The sequence below is a fragment of the Cinclus cinclus genome, chromosome 6 (genome assembly GCF_963662255.1).
Source record: "Cinclus cinclus chromosome 6, bCinCin1.1, whole genome shotgun sequence".
Classification (NCBI taxonomy): domain Eukaryota; kingdom Metazoa; phylum Chordata; class Aves; order Passeriformes; family Cinclidae; genus Cinclus; species Cinclus cinclus.
This window is the reverse complement of record NC_085051.1, coordinates 25,951,585-25,968,500: the sequence shown is the minus strand read 5'-3', so window position 1 is coordinate 25,968,500 and position 16,916 is coordinate 25,951,585. Positions and strand designations below refer to the sequence as shown.

Below are 16,916 nucleotides of genomic sequence, written 5' to 3'. Positions count from 1 at the left end.
GTGTCATATTTCAAGAAAGCAAACCTTTGCAATAACCACCATTTCTTCACTGCTCTGGTTTAGAAATCCAGAAAGCCCTAGAACCAGGCACACAACCAACAGTTGTTGCTTCGACACTTCACAAAGCACTGCTGCCTTTATATTGTCAGTTCTTCGCAAAAATTGCTGTAAAAAGCAGAATGCAAAAGTAGAGATTATAGAACTCCAGTCTGCAGCAGAGAGGCATCCCTCCCAGTTTCCTGATAAATAGCTTTAGACACATTCACCTACTTAGAAGCATTTAGGAGAATCTGTCTGGATAAGAAATAGCTTTGAGTGATACACGTAGTTCAGAAACACCTGAACTAAGTAGGTTTCTGCTGTTCAAACAAGGGAGACAATAATCAGGCAAACACTTAAAGAGCAAAGCAACACAAAAGAGAACATCCCTGTTGACTGACATTTGTGCTGAACAACCATGCTAACCCTAGTCAAACTGTATTTTTCTCCAGCAAAAAGAGAACTGTAAAGCTTGTACGCAGCTTGTGTCCACTTCCTGCTGCAGTGCACTGGCAGAGAGGCAGTGGGCAACTGCTGAATGCAAGTTTTACTGTCACCCCTGCACCAGAACTAGCTCCTGCATGAAGCCAAGCTGCAATTCCCATCACTGACCAGAGAAGATGTGTTGGATGAAACAGAGCTGATGGCCTGTCAGAGTTGAATGAACGCAGCTGATGACTTGGACTCTTAAACAAAAATGCAGAAAGAAATTACTATAGAGTTGTTCGTTGAGCACTGAAACCTAAAAACGATCCTACATGTACACAGTCTTGTCTCTCTTCTCCTAATTGCATCAGTCTAAGAAAAGACAATACTTCCAGATTAATACCTGCAATAGAATGCTTAGACAGTACTGTGGAAGGATCTGTTTAAAAATTAGCCAAAGAAAAAAGAAGTCCTTGGAGATTAAAGATGGAATTAACATCATCCACAAGCAAAGACTAAAACTGGCTGCTCAGCACTTACCAGTACTTTGTTATTTCTACAGAGGTAATTTCCTACATTTCCTCTAGGTGAGATACAAATCTATCAGTGACAGAAAGGAACACAGAAATTGGCACAATCTGCTACAGCAGCCAAGTTGACCAAGCAAATACTTGCACTAAACAATCTCGACAAAGAACCAGAAAGCTAATTCTAAATTGCAAGAGTTATGTCCACAAGCACTCCTTGGGAGAAGCCCTATGCACGTTCCCCACAGTTCAAAAGATGATAGCAGCATCCTGATGCACCTGTGAAACCACAGATGATGCCACTTCAAAATACTGCTCCCTACAATGTGTGTCATCATGATAATCAAGGCAGCTCCACAAGTACCCAGGCTACCTATCTAACAAATTGAGAAGGAAAATGTCTGACAGTTCAAGCTAACTCAGCAACAGTTCTAGAGCCACAAAAAACTAAGATTGTCACAGACCAAACTCTCTGGTGTTGGGCCACCAGGTTGTTGCAAACTGAATCCTATAGGATTTCTGACAGATGTTTCACCACTAGAGAAAAGAGCTGAGCAATCTTCAAGCAGGAAGCCATTGCTCCAGACCCCAGAACTTATGCTCTTCTCTGAAAGCATGCCATATGGCATTTTGTTGTTGCTTTCAGCCACCTTGCACAGCCTTTTCTACTGAAGACACAGTATCTGGGAAGTCTTCTTGAATCAGCTGTAAGGAAGGGAAGCCCTGGGTCTACCACCTTCTATTTATACCAACAACATTATTGCACTAGTTCAAACATATTTTATATATAGCTCTATGGCTTATTTCCAGGCAGAAGTAACTCAATGCTGGTGTACATATGTTTAAACCACAGCAATTGGAAACAACGTCCCAGAAACTGTTAACTGCTGCTACACTGTAACCAGAACAGGTTCTACAACTGCAGAAACACAAGCCATGGTAGGAAAAAAAAAGTTACCCACTCAGAAGCTAAATAAGCCAGTTGCCACCTGTACAGCACTGACAGACTTCCAGTGCAGCCCCAACAGATTTATAGCTGTAAGTTAACAGCCAGCTCTTGTCACATCAAGATATAATATCTGACTGCCAAGACACCACATGGAGGTGACCAGGGTGTGGGCCAGCATAAGGGCAGACATGCAATACACAGAGCATCTGCCAGTATCCACTTGCATTTTGTAAACTTAAAAGTGGACAAGCAGAAGATAGATGTGCACAGCTCTATTTGCAAACCCTGTACTGAAAATATCAGCAGTGCTACTGCTATATTTTAATGAGTCTGACTTGAACCCAGTACCTATAATCTCACACACTGAAAAGAAACAAGAAAAGCAAGGAGCAGGAGGCCTGGCCCAAGACCTGAAGGGTTTGTACCTCAGTACTGGTTGCAGGGGCCTCAGTGACACATAGATGAGGAAGACACTTGCTAGAAACTTTGCATGTTACTGATGCCAGTGCTGAGCCTAGGCTTTAACATTACCTCAGGTGAGCCAAGCTGCAAGCAGCAGCCCACATGTAGAAAAGCAAGAGGTGATAATTACCGTGCCTTTCACCTGACTGTCCCTCTCACAGGCTTCAAACACAGCCCTGTCAGTCTTCCCAATACACATAAAAACAACCTTTCATCACATTTTTCTCTGCAACAGCTAAATACCAGGAGGGTGGATGGGGGGGGACAGATACGTTATTAACATTTTTTTTAAAAAAGCTTGCCTTTCTTTTGCCTGAACCCAGTGGGGCTGAATTTTAAAGAGGAGGAAAGCATATTCAACACTTCAGAAGTATCTAAAAAGGCACAGCACCTTTGGTTATGGGAAGCGGAAAAGTTAATAACCACCATCTCAGGCTTCTGAAGAGACAGGCGTCTCCTCTCCTGGGGTATAAATAACCTAGCCTTATCCTGCATAAACCTGTTTGTAACTTCAGGGATGGAACTGCCCTTCCTGAACATGCCAGGTCAGCATCTTGCTTAGATTAGAGGAGGCTCTGTCACTCTGTCAGAGAGCTTCTAGATGGGGAGAAAAGGAAAAAACTATTTTAGGGGTGATAGCAGTACAAAATAAAAATGGAATTTCTCTGGTCAACTGCTTATTTGGGGGATGCGAAACAGGGAAAGAGAAACAGTCTCTGTTCCAGGTTTCACAGGACTGGTTAGAAACACGTGCAGGAAATACGGATTATTGGACAAAGTGCAGCTGAGCTGGTCAAAACAACATGATGAAGACAACCACATGATATACATATAAAGCATGCACACAGACACAGTTACGTGCATTAAATGAATCACACATAGACTCTGATCTTGCAGTTAGCCACAGAGACACTTATCTTTACATCCATTGGGTGAAGTGAACGATTCACACTCATGCAACCTCACCACACAAAATTAAGCACATGCTGAAGCACCCACAGGAATGGTGCCAGAGTTTGCATTCAGCTTTCTTTTAAACCTTTCAAGGTCATCACGACTCTAAAAATGCTACAAAGAGTTGCATAAGACTGTGTACATTACAGCTGTAACATAATACCACTGCCAATTTATAAGCAGCAGAAAAGAGCAGGCTGTAAGTTACTGTACTAACAGGCACACTAAGAAAAGTAACATACACTCAACCAGAACAGAGTATGTTCTTCGTATTAAACACACACACACAGAAAAATAGAAACATAATCATACCATCATCCAACCAGGCCTCAGCATTTAAGTACGCTCTACAAGGCAAAACCCCGCTTGGCAGCTCTTTACAGTACTTTCCTTTCTGGGGATCTAAGGAAAGCATCCAAATGAAATCAGAGTAGAGAGTGGGAGAACAGGACATGGGACAAAACACAGGCAGCAGACCTGGAAGCAAATTCCTTTTCCAGAGAGATGGCTGCAATGCATAGGCAGCATTCCCTCTGCTGTCCAGAGACAAGACCCTCTCCCCAGCAAGGGAAACCACCCACTTTGACATTTTATGATGGGTTTTCTTTCTAAGCCCTTCTTTCTGTCCTAACTGCTTCTGCAGCTATAGAGATCACTAATGATTTATAGTTCTGCCATCTCCTCAGCATGAGAGCTCCTCAACTCAGCTAATCCCAAATGCTACACAAATATGTTTCAGGCCCCCAACTCCCTTCCCCACAACCCAGGGCAGGAATACCAGCTCGTTTCTGTCTGTCTCTTTACACAGCCTCCTCCCTCTCCTCAGCCAGGGCTGCTGGCTAAGGAGGGCCAGCCAGGTTGCTCTTCCCACTACAACAGGCCCTAAGTGTCAGAAAAATCTAGGAGCATAAATGAGATTATTTTGCTTGCCAACAAACCTTTAGGCAGTAGGTGATGAGTGTTCCCAATTGTTTCAAACCTCTGGAAAATACTGACAGCAAAACTAAATGCCTTATTGCAACAAGCACTCTTCCCAGGAGAAGATCACATGACTGTCCACAGCAAGCAGTATTTCTCAATCCCTGGTAACCTCAGAGACCCACAGGTGCCCTGTAAAACACTTGTCTTTCACCAAAGAAGCAGATTTTTCCAAACTAATGAGACAATTCAGTTTCCTTTGAAGAAATGCAAAGCCAGAAGCTGCCAAGTGCATCATATCCCCTACCATGGAGGGCAATGTTACTACCCAGGGTAGCCTAGTGGTCTTTCCCAGCCTAGCTGGTCAGCCTGGAGCTTCAGTCACCAGAGTTCCACCATGAAGGTCCAGGCATTGTCTGGAACAACACAGACTCTGAGCATGTTATAGAGGGTTATCATATTATAGACTGGGAACTTGGTTGTCTCCTTTTCCCAAATGTGTGTTTAAACTAAGCTTCTCAGGGTTACCAAGGGCCACAGGCTTCAGGCAGTGCAGGGCCCTCCCCAGACACTGGACACCCACAGAGGCAGGATCACAGTGCTTCTTCCCAAGCACACCACAGCATGTCCATGGCCACGGGAGGCTGCAGCACCCGGAATAAGCCAGGGCAGAAGCCATGAAGTTGCCAGCAAGCAGGTGGGTCAGGCCATGCAATTGTGGCCTGGATGCTGCATGGCCCATTGGCTCTCACTGTGGCTCTAGCAGGCTGTGTAGAAAGTCATTAATCAGCCCCCTGGCCATTTTATTAACAGCCATATTTACACGCTGACACTCCTGGGCAGAGACATTCATTCTAAGGGCCTGGAGCAGCTTCGACACACAGCAGAGATAGTACAGGCATGGCATCTTCTCTTCCAGCACCACACTACTTTTTCCACTGGTGGCTCCATCAAAAAAAAAAAAAAATTTTTTTGCAGATCTCGGACATCAAAAAGCTTATTTGCAGCCCTGCTACAGAAAATGGGCCAGTAACTTCACAAAGCAAGTGTCTATAAGCCACTCAGCACCAACGGTGATGCAGGAGACCTGCTCTTTCAGAAATTACAGCCAAAGCAGGCAATGGCAAGGAAGCTGAAGAAAGCTGCCTGTCACCTAGAGCACCTCACTCTCATCCTCCCCCAGCAGCAGTTATTCACGCTGCTGATTGCATGCTAATACATCTCAACAGCTTAGCTTGGGAAGCCTGCAGAGACAGGCAGCACAAACCACGGATTATCAGGGAGGAAGATTATCCTCCCAGTGCAGAGGACAGTAGAATCCCATTTCCAGCCTCAAAAGCTGCTCAGGCTTCTAGAAACAGCTATGTTCATTCAGGCTGACCACAAACTCATCAGAAATATTTGTTCATGCATTTTTTTAAGAACACCTTATGTCATCTTGTATCTGTTCCACCCAACCACTACTCCTACAGCAGGCTTTGGGGCACACACTGGGCAAACACTTTCCAGCCAGCCCTCACAGTTTGGAAAGGCACACAGAACCATATCTAAAGCCTATCTAGCCATGATTCAGTCCAAGAAAACCAGATGAGCTGGGACAAGATGAGCTTAAGCAAAAAAAGCAGACCCCAAATTTGTCAGTTCCAGTTCAGAGTCAGTAGTGCTTTTGGACCCAGCTGCTCAAGAAGGATGACACCCCCAAAGCAGGTTTGAAACAACTGTGCTCAGAACCACTATATCTAGTTCAAAACTGGGAGATAAGCCAAGAACAAGGAGTTATGCAGCTGTTTTAAAGCCCTGGACACTGGGACACTTTGCAGAAAGTAGAGAAGTATCCTGACTGTTTTATACTGAGGTAAAAAAGAAGCTCAGACACAGTCTGAAAAGCAAAGTACAGAACCTAAAAACTTTAATTGCATTTTAATAGAAAATTACACAGCTCTGTTTCAAGGTTTACTCTACCTTTATACAGTTCAGCAGCACAGAAGCTCTGGTTAAGAATATGAAAAACATCACTCTTAACCCACACAAAGCTCTTGCGGAAAAGACTAGTATTGATGAAACATAACTGGCAGAAAGAAGTAGTCCTTTCACTGGTATAGCCTGTTTCTCTCAGGGACAGGATCATTCAATAGACTCTTATGGTACTGTGTTACCATTAAGACAGCTTGTTTTGAATCTCAGCTTGCTAATTCTTTCTAGCACAGGCAAGCGTTTAGGCAAGTACACCCTGACACTCATGCCCTCTCAGGATCTGACACCATCCCTATCCCCTCATGGTTCCAGTCACAGCACGGCCATGGCCAAAGCACAGAGTGAGTTCTGAATACCAATAACTGCCACCAAATGAGGAGGTGCCACCAAATAAGCAGACAGGTCTTGCAGACACTCCTTTCACCCTCAGTGTTATTCAATGTTTCTCCAGCATCTAGATTGCATTAGGGACTGTGCAATGAACTCAAGCTCCTTTAGTGCAAAGCCTGGCCTGAGCAATGGTGGGGTTTTTTTGTTTTGGTTTTTTTTTATTGCAAATGAAAGCATCCCTAGTACAAACAAGACTTCAAAGGCAAGCAGCCCCTTATGTGCTACTCAAAGGTGAGCAGGCAATTTCAAAGCCGTTGGGAGACCTCAAAGGGTACCACTGTTGAGCACAGGAGAGGTAGCTAACACTTCAATACCGGCACTTCAAACGGCTACCCTGTGCTGAGCCTGTCTGTCAATAGGGAAGGGTTTTTGAAGAGGCAGCACTGTTTTCCACAGTGCCTACTTGAGAAAAAAAAAAAAAGCAGAAAGCTTTACAACTCTGTATTCTTGAATCTATGGGCACTGCCATAAAGTTGCTTTCCTCTTTCAGAAACTCCACCATCTGCCTGCTCTCAAGACATTTGTTAATTAATGTTATGACTCTCTACAATGATGCAACCTCTGATAATCTACCTTCTTCCAGAGAAAAGAGTCTCTCTGGATTGATGATGGGGAAAATTTCAGACTAACTGTGCAAAGTGTCAGGGAGATGCAGAAATTAAAGCATCATCACTGTAAGGAAGGAGAGCCATTGTTAAAATTTCATTGGGTAAGAAATCTCATATTAGTTGTTATATCACATTAGCTACCTTGACCAACTGTGAACTGCAATACTGTATTTGGGAGAACAAGCAGGTCTGACTTTTATTGCTGTTGACTTGGAAACTCTGAATACACCAGCAGTTCATAGTCTTCTACAGCACTATTTTCAATCAGTTTCCTCACAGTAACTAACAGCAACTACAACAGTACTGGTCTCCTGGGACACTAGCAAATTTACAAGACTTACTGGGGCTTCCACAGCTCTAATTCTAATGGTGCTTAATCTGCTGGAGCTTGTTGGAAAGTCATCATCACCAGAGCTACTGAAATCATTAGTGACAATGGGACCAGATCAGCATTTATAACAGCACAGTTTGCAGACTTTTAGGCAAATAATCTTAAACAACACAGGGTCCCCCTCACGTGGGAGAGGTGAGAAATATCCGGTAATCTACAAGAGGTTGGGCTTTGTGACTAAGGCTAGGACTTGGCCTTAGAGGATCAAGATTCAATTGCTAGGTCTGCCTCAGACTTCCTGTGGGAGTTTGGAACCATGTCTGTATAGAAAAAGCATGTTCCATTCCCTCCATCCCTTTAGTTTTTTAAGCCTGAAGCTCCTCTGGGCTGGGACTACTTTATCCCATCTGTCCAGCACTCACAAAAGCAAGACAGAGAGATGGGATGCTCCTGATATGGTCATACGAATATTAGCAACAAGTCACCTTTGCATTGATATTTTTGAATACAGATCACACAGCATAGCTGATTATAGCACCTGCAGGCCTCAGTTGCATTTTCCTTGCACAACACACAAACGTGCTCAGGGCAAGGATAAGCAGCCCTGCGGTGAAAGGAAATAGTAGGAGGGTTTTCTGAATTGCAGTTGCCACCCTTTGGCAGGTATAGCCTCAGCAAAGCCTGCAGGGTTTCAGGCACAAGGACCAGCCCACATCTGGAGCTGGGAGCATGCCACAACCCTGCTATGCACATACCAGAGCCCTCAGAAACTTCCAGCAATGCTGAGGCAGGTAGGCAGGCACAAACACAAGCCTGAAGTAACTGAAACTGGGCTTGGTGATAGTTAATTATTCAGTCCTTAGCTGGGATCACTCAGCATTAATGTCAAGGCTAAGCACTGTTTGAGTGCCATGTAAGCACTACTCTTGGCAGCAAACATCAAAACCTTTGAAAAAAGCCAAAGAGTAGCTAGTATATGTTGTTTGCTTCAAGGTCACAGAGGAAATTGCCCCAAGGCTAATCAAGCAACTTCTCCCCAAGACCTGATCAACAGGAAACAAAATATCTACTTCAATTTCCCAGGTCATCAAAATGCTGACCACCACTTTCTCAGCCAGAAATGGAGGTGGTGCCCTGTAGTTACCTTCCACTAGACACAGAGGACAGTAAAATAATATATAAGTCATTTTACAGGTGCTTACAGATCCTTGATGATGGAAAATCAGATATTGGCCCAGCCTGGTCTGACTCCTAACCAACACTTCAACTGTTCTGCCCTTCTGAAACACATGAGCTGATACACCACAGGAAGGGCCAAGCATGCAGCTAGTGAAACAGATGGTACACTCTGAAGGAGGTCTCTTTCCACTGTGTCTGAGGATGCCTTTCTCCACCAGCTCCCTCAGCACCACAGTGAACAACAGCTCTGACTAGCAAGCAGCAAATGTGCCACCTGCAACACCTCTGAGCAGCTCTGACCTCAGCTATCTTACTATCCTAGCCAGGTCTTAGGCAAACACTACACACTTCACAGCCCATGGACAAAAGGGGGATTCTGCACACAGCTCATCCAGGACAGCAGGGACAGCAGTGCAAAACCTGCTTACGAGCCTCTCCAGTCAGGTTAGCCAAGTGCCATGTGCCATCTCAAAGGGTGCCAGCTCATCTGAAGGAGGTGAAGAACAACATTCAAAGAAGGACCAAGGCTACCCAGGTAAGCAGTGTATGACCATCCACAGGAAGCAAGAACCATTAAAACCTAGGAGGCAAATGACCTAGTTTGTGTTATTTATTCTGACTTCATCCCAGCACATCATCCATCATGCTCCTCCTGCCATGGAGATGCCTTCCTGCTGTCTTTCACAGTAAAGACAGCACATGATTTACAGGTGGCTAGAAGGACGGATCTTGACTCAAGATTGGCAAGAAGTATCACAGTGTTTTATGGATACAACTGCAGGCTACAAGGCCAAATATGTTGAATTGTTATCTTCTTTTATATCCACTATACTTCAAGAATCAAAGTCAACTGGCACTGCAGTTCACCAGCAGAAAATCTCTGGCTTTGATATGCTCTGTGAATGTAAGTCACATTTAACACTGATGTTTAGACCAAGGGAGCTAGCCAGATAACCCTGTATTTTCACGAAAAGGAATATAATTCACAGAGTGAAGAACAGAACAAGAAAATGCTGTGTATGAAACTATTAACAAACACAGAGTCACCCTGAGCACCATATATCCAAGGATGAAATAGGGGGAGGCCAGAGCAACCCAAGCAGGGAAGCATTCAACCCCTGAGCTGTGACCCTCCCAGTTGTTCCAGGGACTCTCTCTACAGATACAGACACACCACTGAAATGCAGGTCTGGCTATGGAGAACCCAACCAGCCTTTGTCCTGTGCTTTAACAGATGCTGTTGTAAGCCTGACCAGAGACAGACATAAAATCCCTTCCATCTCTGCATAGCAGGCCCTAAGCTGTTGAAGCAATTGAGTGTGTTTAGACTGAACAGTGCAGAGCTGTGAGAGAGATCCCTAGCTATCAACTGGAGTCAAGCAATATTCATGGATGCTGAAGCAGAACAGGCACAGCAGCAGACACGCAGACCAGGGTTAGAGGCATTCCTTCAGCTGTGCCCCGGCTGCACCGGTCCCAGAGATGGCAGGCTGAGCACCACTAGATAAGACTGCAGTGGAATGAAAAGGGTGAATGGGGCAATACTGCACTGAATAGCTCCTCAAAAGCACCATCATTTTGTAGAAGACCCTTCCAGAATCCTGCCAAAAGAAAAGCTTATGTCAGCATCAGACAGGCTGCTCCCTAACTCACCCACACAGTCAGGCTGCTCAGCCCCACACCCAGCTCCATAGGAACCCAGCAGGTTCTGCTGCTGCAGGACCAAGTTGCTCCCAAAGACTTATAAAGAATCCCATTCTGCAACAAGCCCCATCTGCACCTGAACTGATTTAATAAGAGGTGATGATTTTTGATGTATTTATATCAGTGAACCAAACGTGTGTGGTTTTTGGTTCTGTTCCAGTTCAGGTTCAGCAATTCTCAGGTGATCCAGTTAAGACTGGCAGTGGTCTGGCACTGATTCATGCTGGAAGCCACGATATTTTCAAACAAAAAGGACTGTGTGTTGAAGGCAGGAAGCTACAGTCAGGCCAGAAACATTACTCCATTCTCCTGTGTCCAGGACAGCTTGTGGTCCTAGCTGAGCCCTCAGGGGACTAAGAAGCTGGAGAACTTCATTGGGAATGACAAGACGTGAGGGGTCTGAAGCTTCCATGGACCTGCTTTCTTAAGTCTGTACAAGCTCACTGGCAGGACACAGAAGTACTTGTTTCTACTGGTTGGCAGTAAGAACAGACCATGCTTCACCAAAGGAGGACAGGAAACCCTGTCCCACTAGGAGCAACTTAGTCAGGGCTTATTTTCAGAACAAGAGCTCTCAAGGTTTTACAGAGCCACCCAGTCCAACCCAGCATCGTGGGGCAGAACAGACACTCCAGCTGCACATGTTTGCATGCCACTTGGAGAGGGGAGAGACCACAACATAACAGTTCCCTGCTGAATGAGTTCCTGCTGAGGAATTCAGGTTTTAGTCAAAGCACTCTTTTAAACAGGCAACTTGAAATATTTCTGGCTTAGAAAAAACAGGAGAGATCAAAGAAACCAGCATCAAATTCCAAATTGTTTCTTTGATTCGCTGGCTTCCTGTTTCAGGGAAAGCCTGTAGCCTTGTAGCAATTTGTTTCTACGCTGACTTCACAATCTGACTTGACAAAGGATACTCGCACACACCATCCCCCCTAAAACAGGCACAGTTACGTCAGTTAAAAAGAGGTTTATATTTACAAACGTAGAGCTCAACAATACAAACAACCCCTGCAGGAACTGTACTTGCTTAGGTACATTACTTCTGTGAGCAGGGTACTACAGCAACCACATTTTAACAATGGGAGATGGGTCCATCCTGGATAGTACTGCTCTGCAGGGTGATTCAAAGGCACTTAGTGCCCAGTTTTTAACCCCGCGTCTCTACTGGAATTACAAGCACCGTGACCAGATGCACGGCTGGATTTCTGGCAGGGCTAGTAATCCGCTAGAAATTGAATGCAGGCCAATCAACTTATCTGAGGAAATTTTAGCTTCCAACTGCCACACCAGTACATTACAAATCCCAACCGTCAACAAGCCTTAGACTTAAGTCACAGTACTCTAGGTCTATATTGGTTCAACGCAAAAAACAGAGATCTGGAGAGCACAGCAAACGTGGATTCAAGCCATGAACATCAGAAGACACACACACACACAAAAAAAAAAAAAAAAAGGGAGAAGTCTAAACACAGAACTAGTCAAAAGCTGTTTTCAAAAAGCAGTAACAAAACCAATCATTACATCCAATTTGTCAACATTTGTTTACTTCGAGCTCCCATTCCTTCCCTCCCTTTTCCTTTTCTTAAATGTCCATGATTATCTATTGCCTCCTTAGTTTTGCTTCTGTAGAGATCTCCTGGAGCTCTATAGTAAAACCATGCATTAATTATATCAAGAAATAAGTCCTTGTGGAAATCACAAAACAAGTTCTCTCTTGTACAGATCCCAACACACTGCATGTCCTGCACAGCCATCATGCAAAATATCTCTATTTACCCACACTCCCCCTTCCACAGCAATGCACAAACAGGTCTCTACAAAGCCAGCCTCCCACAGGCTGCCCACGGCCAGCCCAGCATTACACAGCTGCTACACTGAAAGGAGGCAATTTCACAGGCCTTCTCTTCAGCATGACAAACTGCCCAAGGGGTCTGTCCCTAACCACTGAGACAGCCTGGCAAGCCTCACACACCCAAAGGGTTCCTTCGGAAAGAGCCAGGACACTTCCCACTGGAGGGGGAAAAACAAAAAAAAAAACAAACCACCACACTTCGTGGAAGTTTAAGCAATGCCACTGAGGGTGTTTGTGCTTAAATTGAGCACCTGGTTGCAATAAAAAGTTGAGGGACTCAGAGGGCTGTTGAGGGCTGGGTCTTCACCTACATCTGCACATCTGTCCAGCTGAGATTACCAGCTTCATTGGCCCTTCCTTGCTTTCACCTGACCAGCTTCATAGAGCTCTTGGACCAGTTATTTCTCAAGAAGTCCAGGAGACAAAGATGCCTCAAAGACTCCTTCCTGCAGGTCAGAAAGATCCTTCAGGAGTGATGTGTATGATGGTCAGTGTTAGTCCCGGGAGTTTCCACACACACACCAAATAGCAGACTGAAACCTGTTTCTGCTACTTAAGAAAAACAGAGCTGCTTCTCACCTTGGAAAGCAGAGGAGCACACATGTAGTGGAGGGAATATCTCCACAGATACCCAGCATCTATGAGATCTTTGATAAAGGGCCCACCCCTTTCATTGTGATCCCTCCAGCTGGCCCACTGATGGCAGACCCTGACTCATTTGAGCTAACTCAGAGCAGACCACTTCAGGAAACCAACACCTGCACCTAACCCCTCACAATGTGAAACTGATTCTGCCAGCAAACTCCCCACCAGCTCCTTTGCACCTCACTGATTAATGGCTCTTACTAATAAGATGGACAAAATCCAACCCCAAAGCCCTAGTTTGATGGTGCAGAATGAATCCATGATATCCCTCCCCAGGGACTCAGACAGCCCTGGCTGCACACAGGGAGACAAAGGATAAAATGGAGCTCTCCCAAAAGGCACGTGTAAGGAAAGCAAAAAGAAACATGTACCACAGAGTACCCAGGGTATGTAGCAGCAGGTGCCAGCCCTGAAAAGGAATGTGCAGACCACAGAGCCAAAATCAAATGCCCACCACATGTGGGGGTACAAGTGACTTTTGTCTCTTCCAGTCTCTGCAAAATACAGACCGACAAACTGCTCCTCAGCAACACCAACATGGCAGCCCACAGGCGGCATGAAAGGCACATACGTGCACATGCACACACTGAGGTCAAGCACAAACACCAAGGACTTTCCCCTAGACAACTTTGAGGAAGCCATGCAGGCTTTTCTCTTGCTTGGCAAGAAAAGAATACTGTGTTCCTTGGTATTAAAGAGCCATCTAAGGAAAACTCTGACCTGAACCAGAGTTCTGAGAACAGGACGTCATGCTGGGGAAAGACAATTTTTAGGCACAGTGTCATTTACTTCCCCTGAAGTTCTATATACACTCTTCACTTCAAGAGAGAGATTTTGAAGCATTACTGTTTTGAGACCAATGAATACACTTTTTAGAAGTGTATTACAAGCATTTCTTATTTATTAGCAAGTCTTTGCAAAAGGGGAGGGATTAAGGTTTCTATTTATGGAGGCAAAGAGTTACACAAAGGCTGAGTGATTTGCCCAGGGTTACAGGTGAATCAGTGGTACGGACAGAACAAGGTGCCCTGACTCAGACGCACCTGCTGTCACCACAAGGCAATGCCACCCAGCTCTTGTGCTCCCTGAAGCCAGGCTTAAGTCATCCTTTCCTCATGACACCCATCAGTTCCCAGTGGGTGAGTGTCTGTCAGGAATTCTCCAAAACACCAAGAAAAATGATGGATTTAAAGAACCAATTATACCAACAGAAGGTAACCCCAAGGAAAGGTGGTCTGAGGCACACAGAGGAAAGCACATCCTGACCTGTGGAATACAAACCCTATCTGAACAGACATCTCCAAGACATGTTTCACATCTTTCATATCATACTTCCCTCCCCCACATGCTCGCAGAACTCTCCTTTGGAGGGTGAGAGCAATTGCTTGCACACAACAGGTGTTTCTGTATCCTCAGGTCCCAGTAATGCAGGTTAGCAGCTGGTAATCATGGAGGAAGGGGCAGCACTGTATTTCTCCTGTCAGTCATCTGTAACAACTCCACATACTACAGTGTGGGAAATCCCAAAAGCTTTCCGATACAGACTGGGTTCATATCACACAAGCAAAAAGAATGCTTCAAAAAAAGGAGCACAAGCTTCAGGAAGGATCTGCAGAGCAAAGATCCCAACTAAAAGACAGACCAGTCATGGATCAGTTCCTCTGCACCACTCTGCAGCAATACCAGGTCTCCAAAAGCAGCATTATCAGTACAGATGGAAACTTAGACAACAAAGTTAAAGCATGCTGGCTACACCACACAGCACTCACCTTGCTGCCTATATCTTCTCTCTTGTTCCCAGGCTTGCTTCTCCTCAGCTTAATGGAAGGGGAGCGAAGTAGATTTTTGATCCGACTTGTTATCGTAGACCCTTCGACTGACATCATCTCCAGGTGCCAGAGAGGTATTCACCCCACACACAGACTGTGCCTGGGGAACGAGCCCAGGTTTGAGGCAGAAACACCAATGGACTCAGCTTTGCTCCCACACATTCACATATCTCTCAGCGATTCTGCTCATGAACTCCACTCCTGTTATACTGCAAAGCTATTCACAGAGGCTGGCAGACTCTCCTTTTGCAGATTCCAGAAGATCAAATCAGCAGCAATCTAAACTGAAAGATGCACTGAGAGTCAATACAATATTCACAATAAATTCAATTCTAGCCTCATTCTTTGCAGGAAATATAAACTCAAGAGTCTATAGGGATGGAGGCAGCATTACTATTTTCATAGGTTTCCACACAAATTATCATCCACTTAGTATCAATTAACATATCCACACCAATTCCCAAATCCAAAATTTTCATTTTGCATTTCAATATCATCTTATGACAAAGACAAAAATTCCCACCCCTTGCTTTAGCTCCATACACATCCATTCCATTTTATGTTTCAAAGCCTGGAAAGCACAATGCTGTACCTGACTATTAAAAACCGAGTCGCAGAAAAACCTCGAGAACACACACACGAGGGAGTTTTTAACTCTCACAAATCTATCTCTGTTTTAAGTCCACACGATTACGTAGTGTGTGATACCAGATAATAAAGGCATTTGATGTTTCCACGTCCCCCAGCCCTATTTTTAAGTGAATTAAGGAGGTACTATGACTGCTGCCAAGGATTACTGACCCCCGGCCAACACCTTCACCTTTCCCGAAGAGCCGGTGGGGGCCGGGAGGAAGAGGGATGCAGTCAGAGCCTGCAGTGAATTATCCTCCCGGCTTCTGTGCAAAATGGGGGCGGGCGGGAGGAAGAAAGAGAGAGACGGAGAGAAGGGGAGAAAGAAGAGAGAAACGTCCAAGCCAGCAGAGCCGGCAGCCTCCTCCCTGCGGCAGCAGCACTGCGGGTGAGGGGCAGCGCCTCCTCCCCGCTCCCCAGCCCGCCCCGCCGCGTTGAGCCTCTCCTACCTGGCGCCCAGGAGCGGCGATCCCGGCACCCACGGTGCCCCGCAGCGCCTGCCCATGCAGCCGGCCTGCCCCGAGGAGGGGCCGCGGCGCGGGCCGCCCCCGCGGGCGGGGCGGGGGCCGTACCCTGGGCGGTGGCAGGGAGGGGGCGGCAGCGAGGGGGTGGCTCCGTAGTGCCAGGTACGGGCAAGGCTCTGGGGCCAGGCCGGGACCCGCCCGCCGAGCCCGGGAGCGCAAGGGCGCGCCCGCCCGTCCCGCCGCGCCCCGGCCCCGGCCCCGGCCCCGGCCCGGCCGCGCTACGGCGGCCCGCGCGGGCCAAACCGCGGCGCCGGGGGCGGCGGAGGGATCGCGGCGCGGCGGCCGTCCCGGGCTGTGTGGGCCCCGTCCCAGGCTGTGTGGGCCCCGTCCCGGGCTGTGTGGGCCCCGTCCCCGGCTGTGCCTGGGCAGGCCGCCGGCGCTGGGCGAGCTCCGCCGCGCGCTAATGGGGATCTGTAGGGCGCGTCTCCCACATAAGATCCAAGTGAGACCGGGGGGAAGGTCAAAGGTGCGTTAAAGGCCCGTTCTGCCGTGCCCGCCACCCCTCAGGACCCATGGTTGCTCCCCCGGCCCCCACCGAGCCCTGCCGCCCTGTCCATCTTTTCCCTGGTTGAACCTGTCACTGTAGTGTCTCTGGCGAGATGGAACGCTGGTTGGCTTAACATCCAAACTTAGTATAGGAGTTCCCAAAAATAACGAAACTACACTTGCCCTGACACCCCCAATACAGCTAATCAAATATGGAGCATCCCTTGAACGGTGACACCAGAAATTTGGAAAATTGCCCCATACGTAAGAGGTAGGACAACAACAGATGTCATTTAACTCATCTTGGTCTCTCAAACGGGTTGAATTGTTTGTGCAAATTAGCGTGTCTACAATTCAACCACATTGTTTGTGAACCTTTGACTTAAGTAATTTATGAATCTTGGGTGCTTTTTGCCCCTTCAGAGTGGTCAGCACACCATGCCTGGGGGTGTTGCTGTCACTGGGGGTGTCACAGTGTCCTGACTG

The 16,916-nt window shown here is 46.5% G+C and overlaps 1 protein-coding gene across 1 annotated transcript in view; it reads right to left on the bottom strand.

The window, feature by feature from the left end:
* MAPKBP1 (mitogen-activated protein kinase binding protein 1) overlaps positions 1-14,847 on the bottom strand; it is a 93,091-nt gene extending 78,244 nt beyond the window's left edge. The window contains exon 1 of the mRNA XM_062494275.1: positions 14,731-14,847. Coding sequence (XP_062350259.1) covers positions 14,731-14,847 — 117 coding nt within the window. The remainder of the gene's footprint in view (positions 1-14,730) is intronic.
* Positions 14,848-16,916: the final 2,069 nt, after the last annotated feature.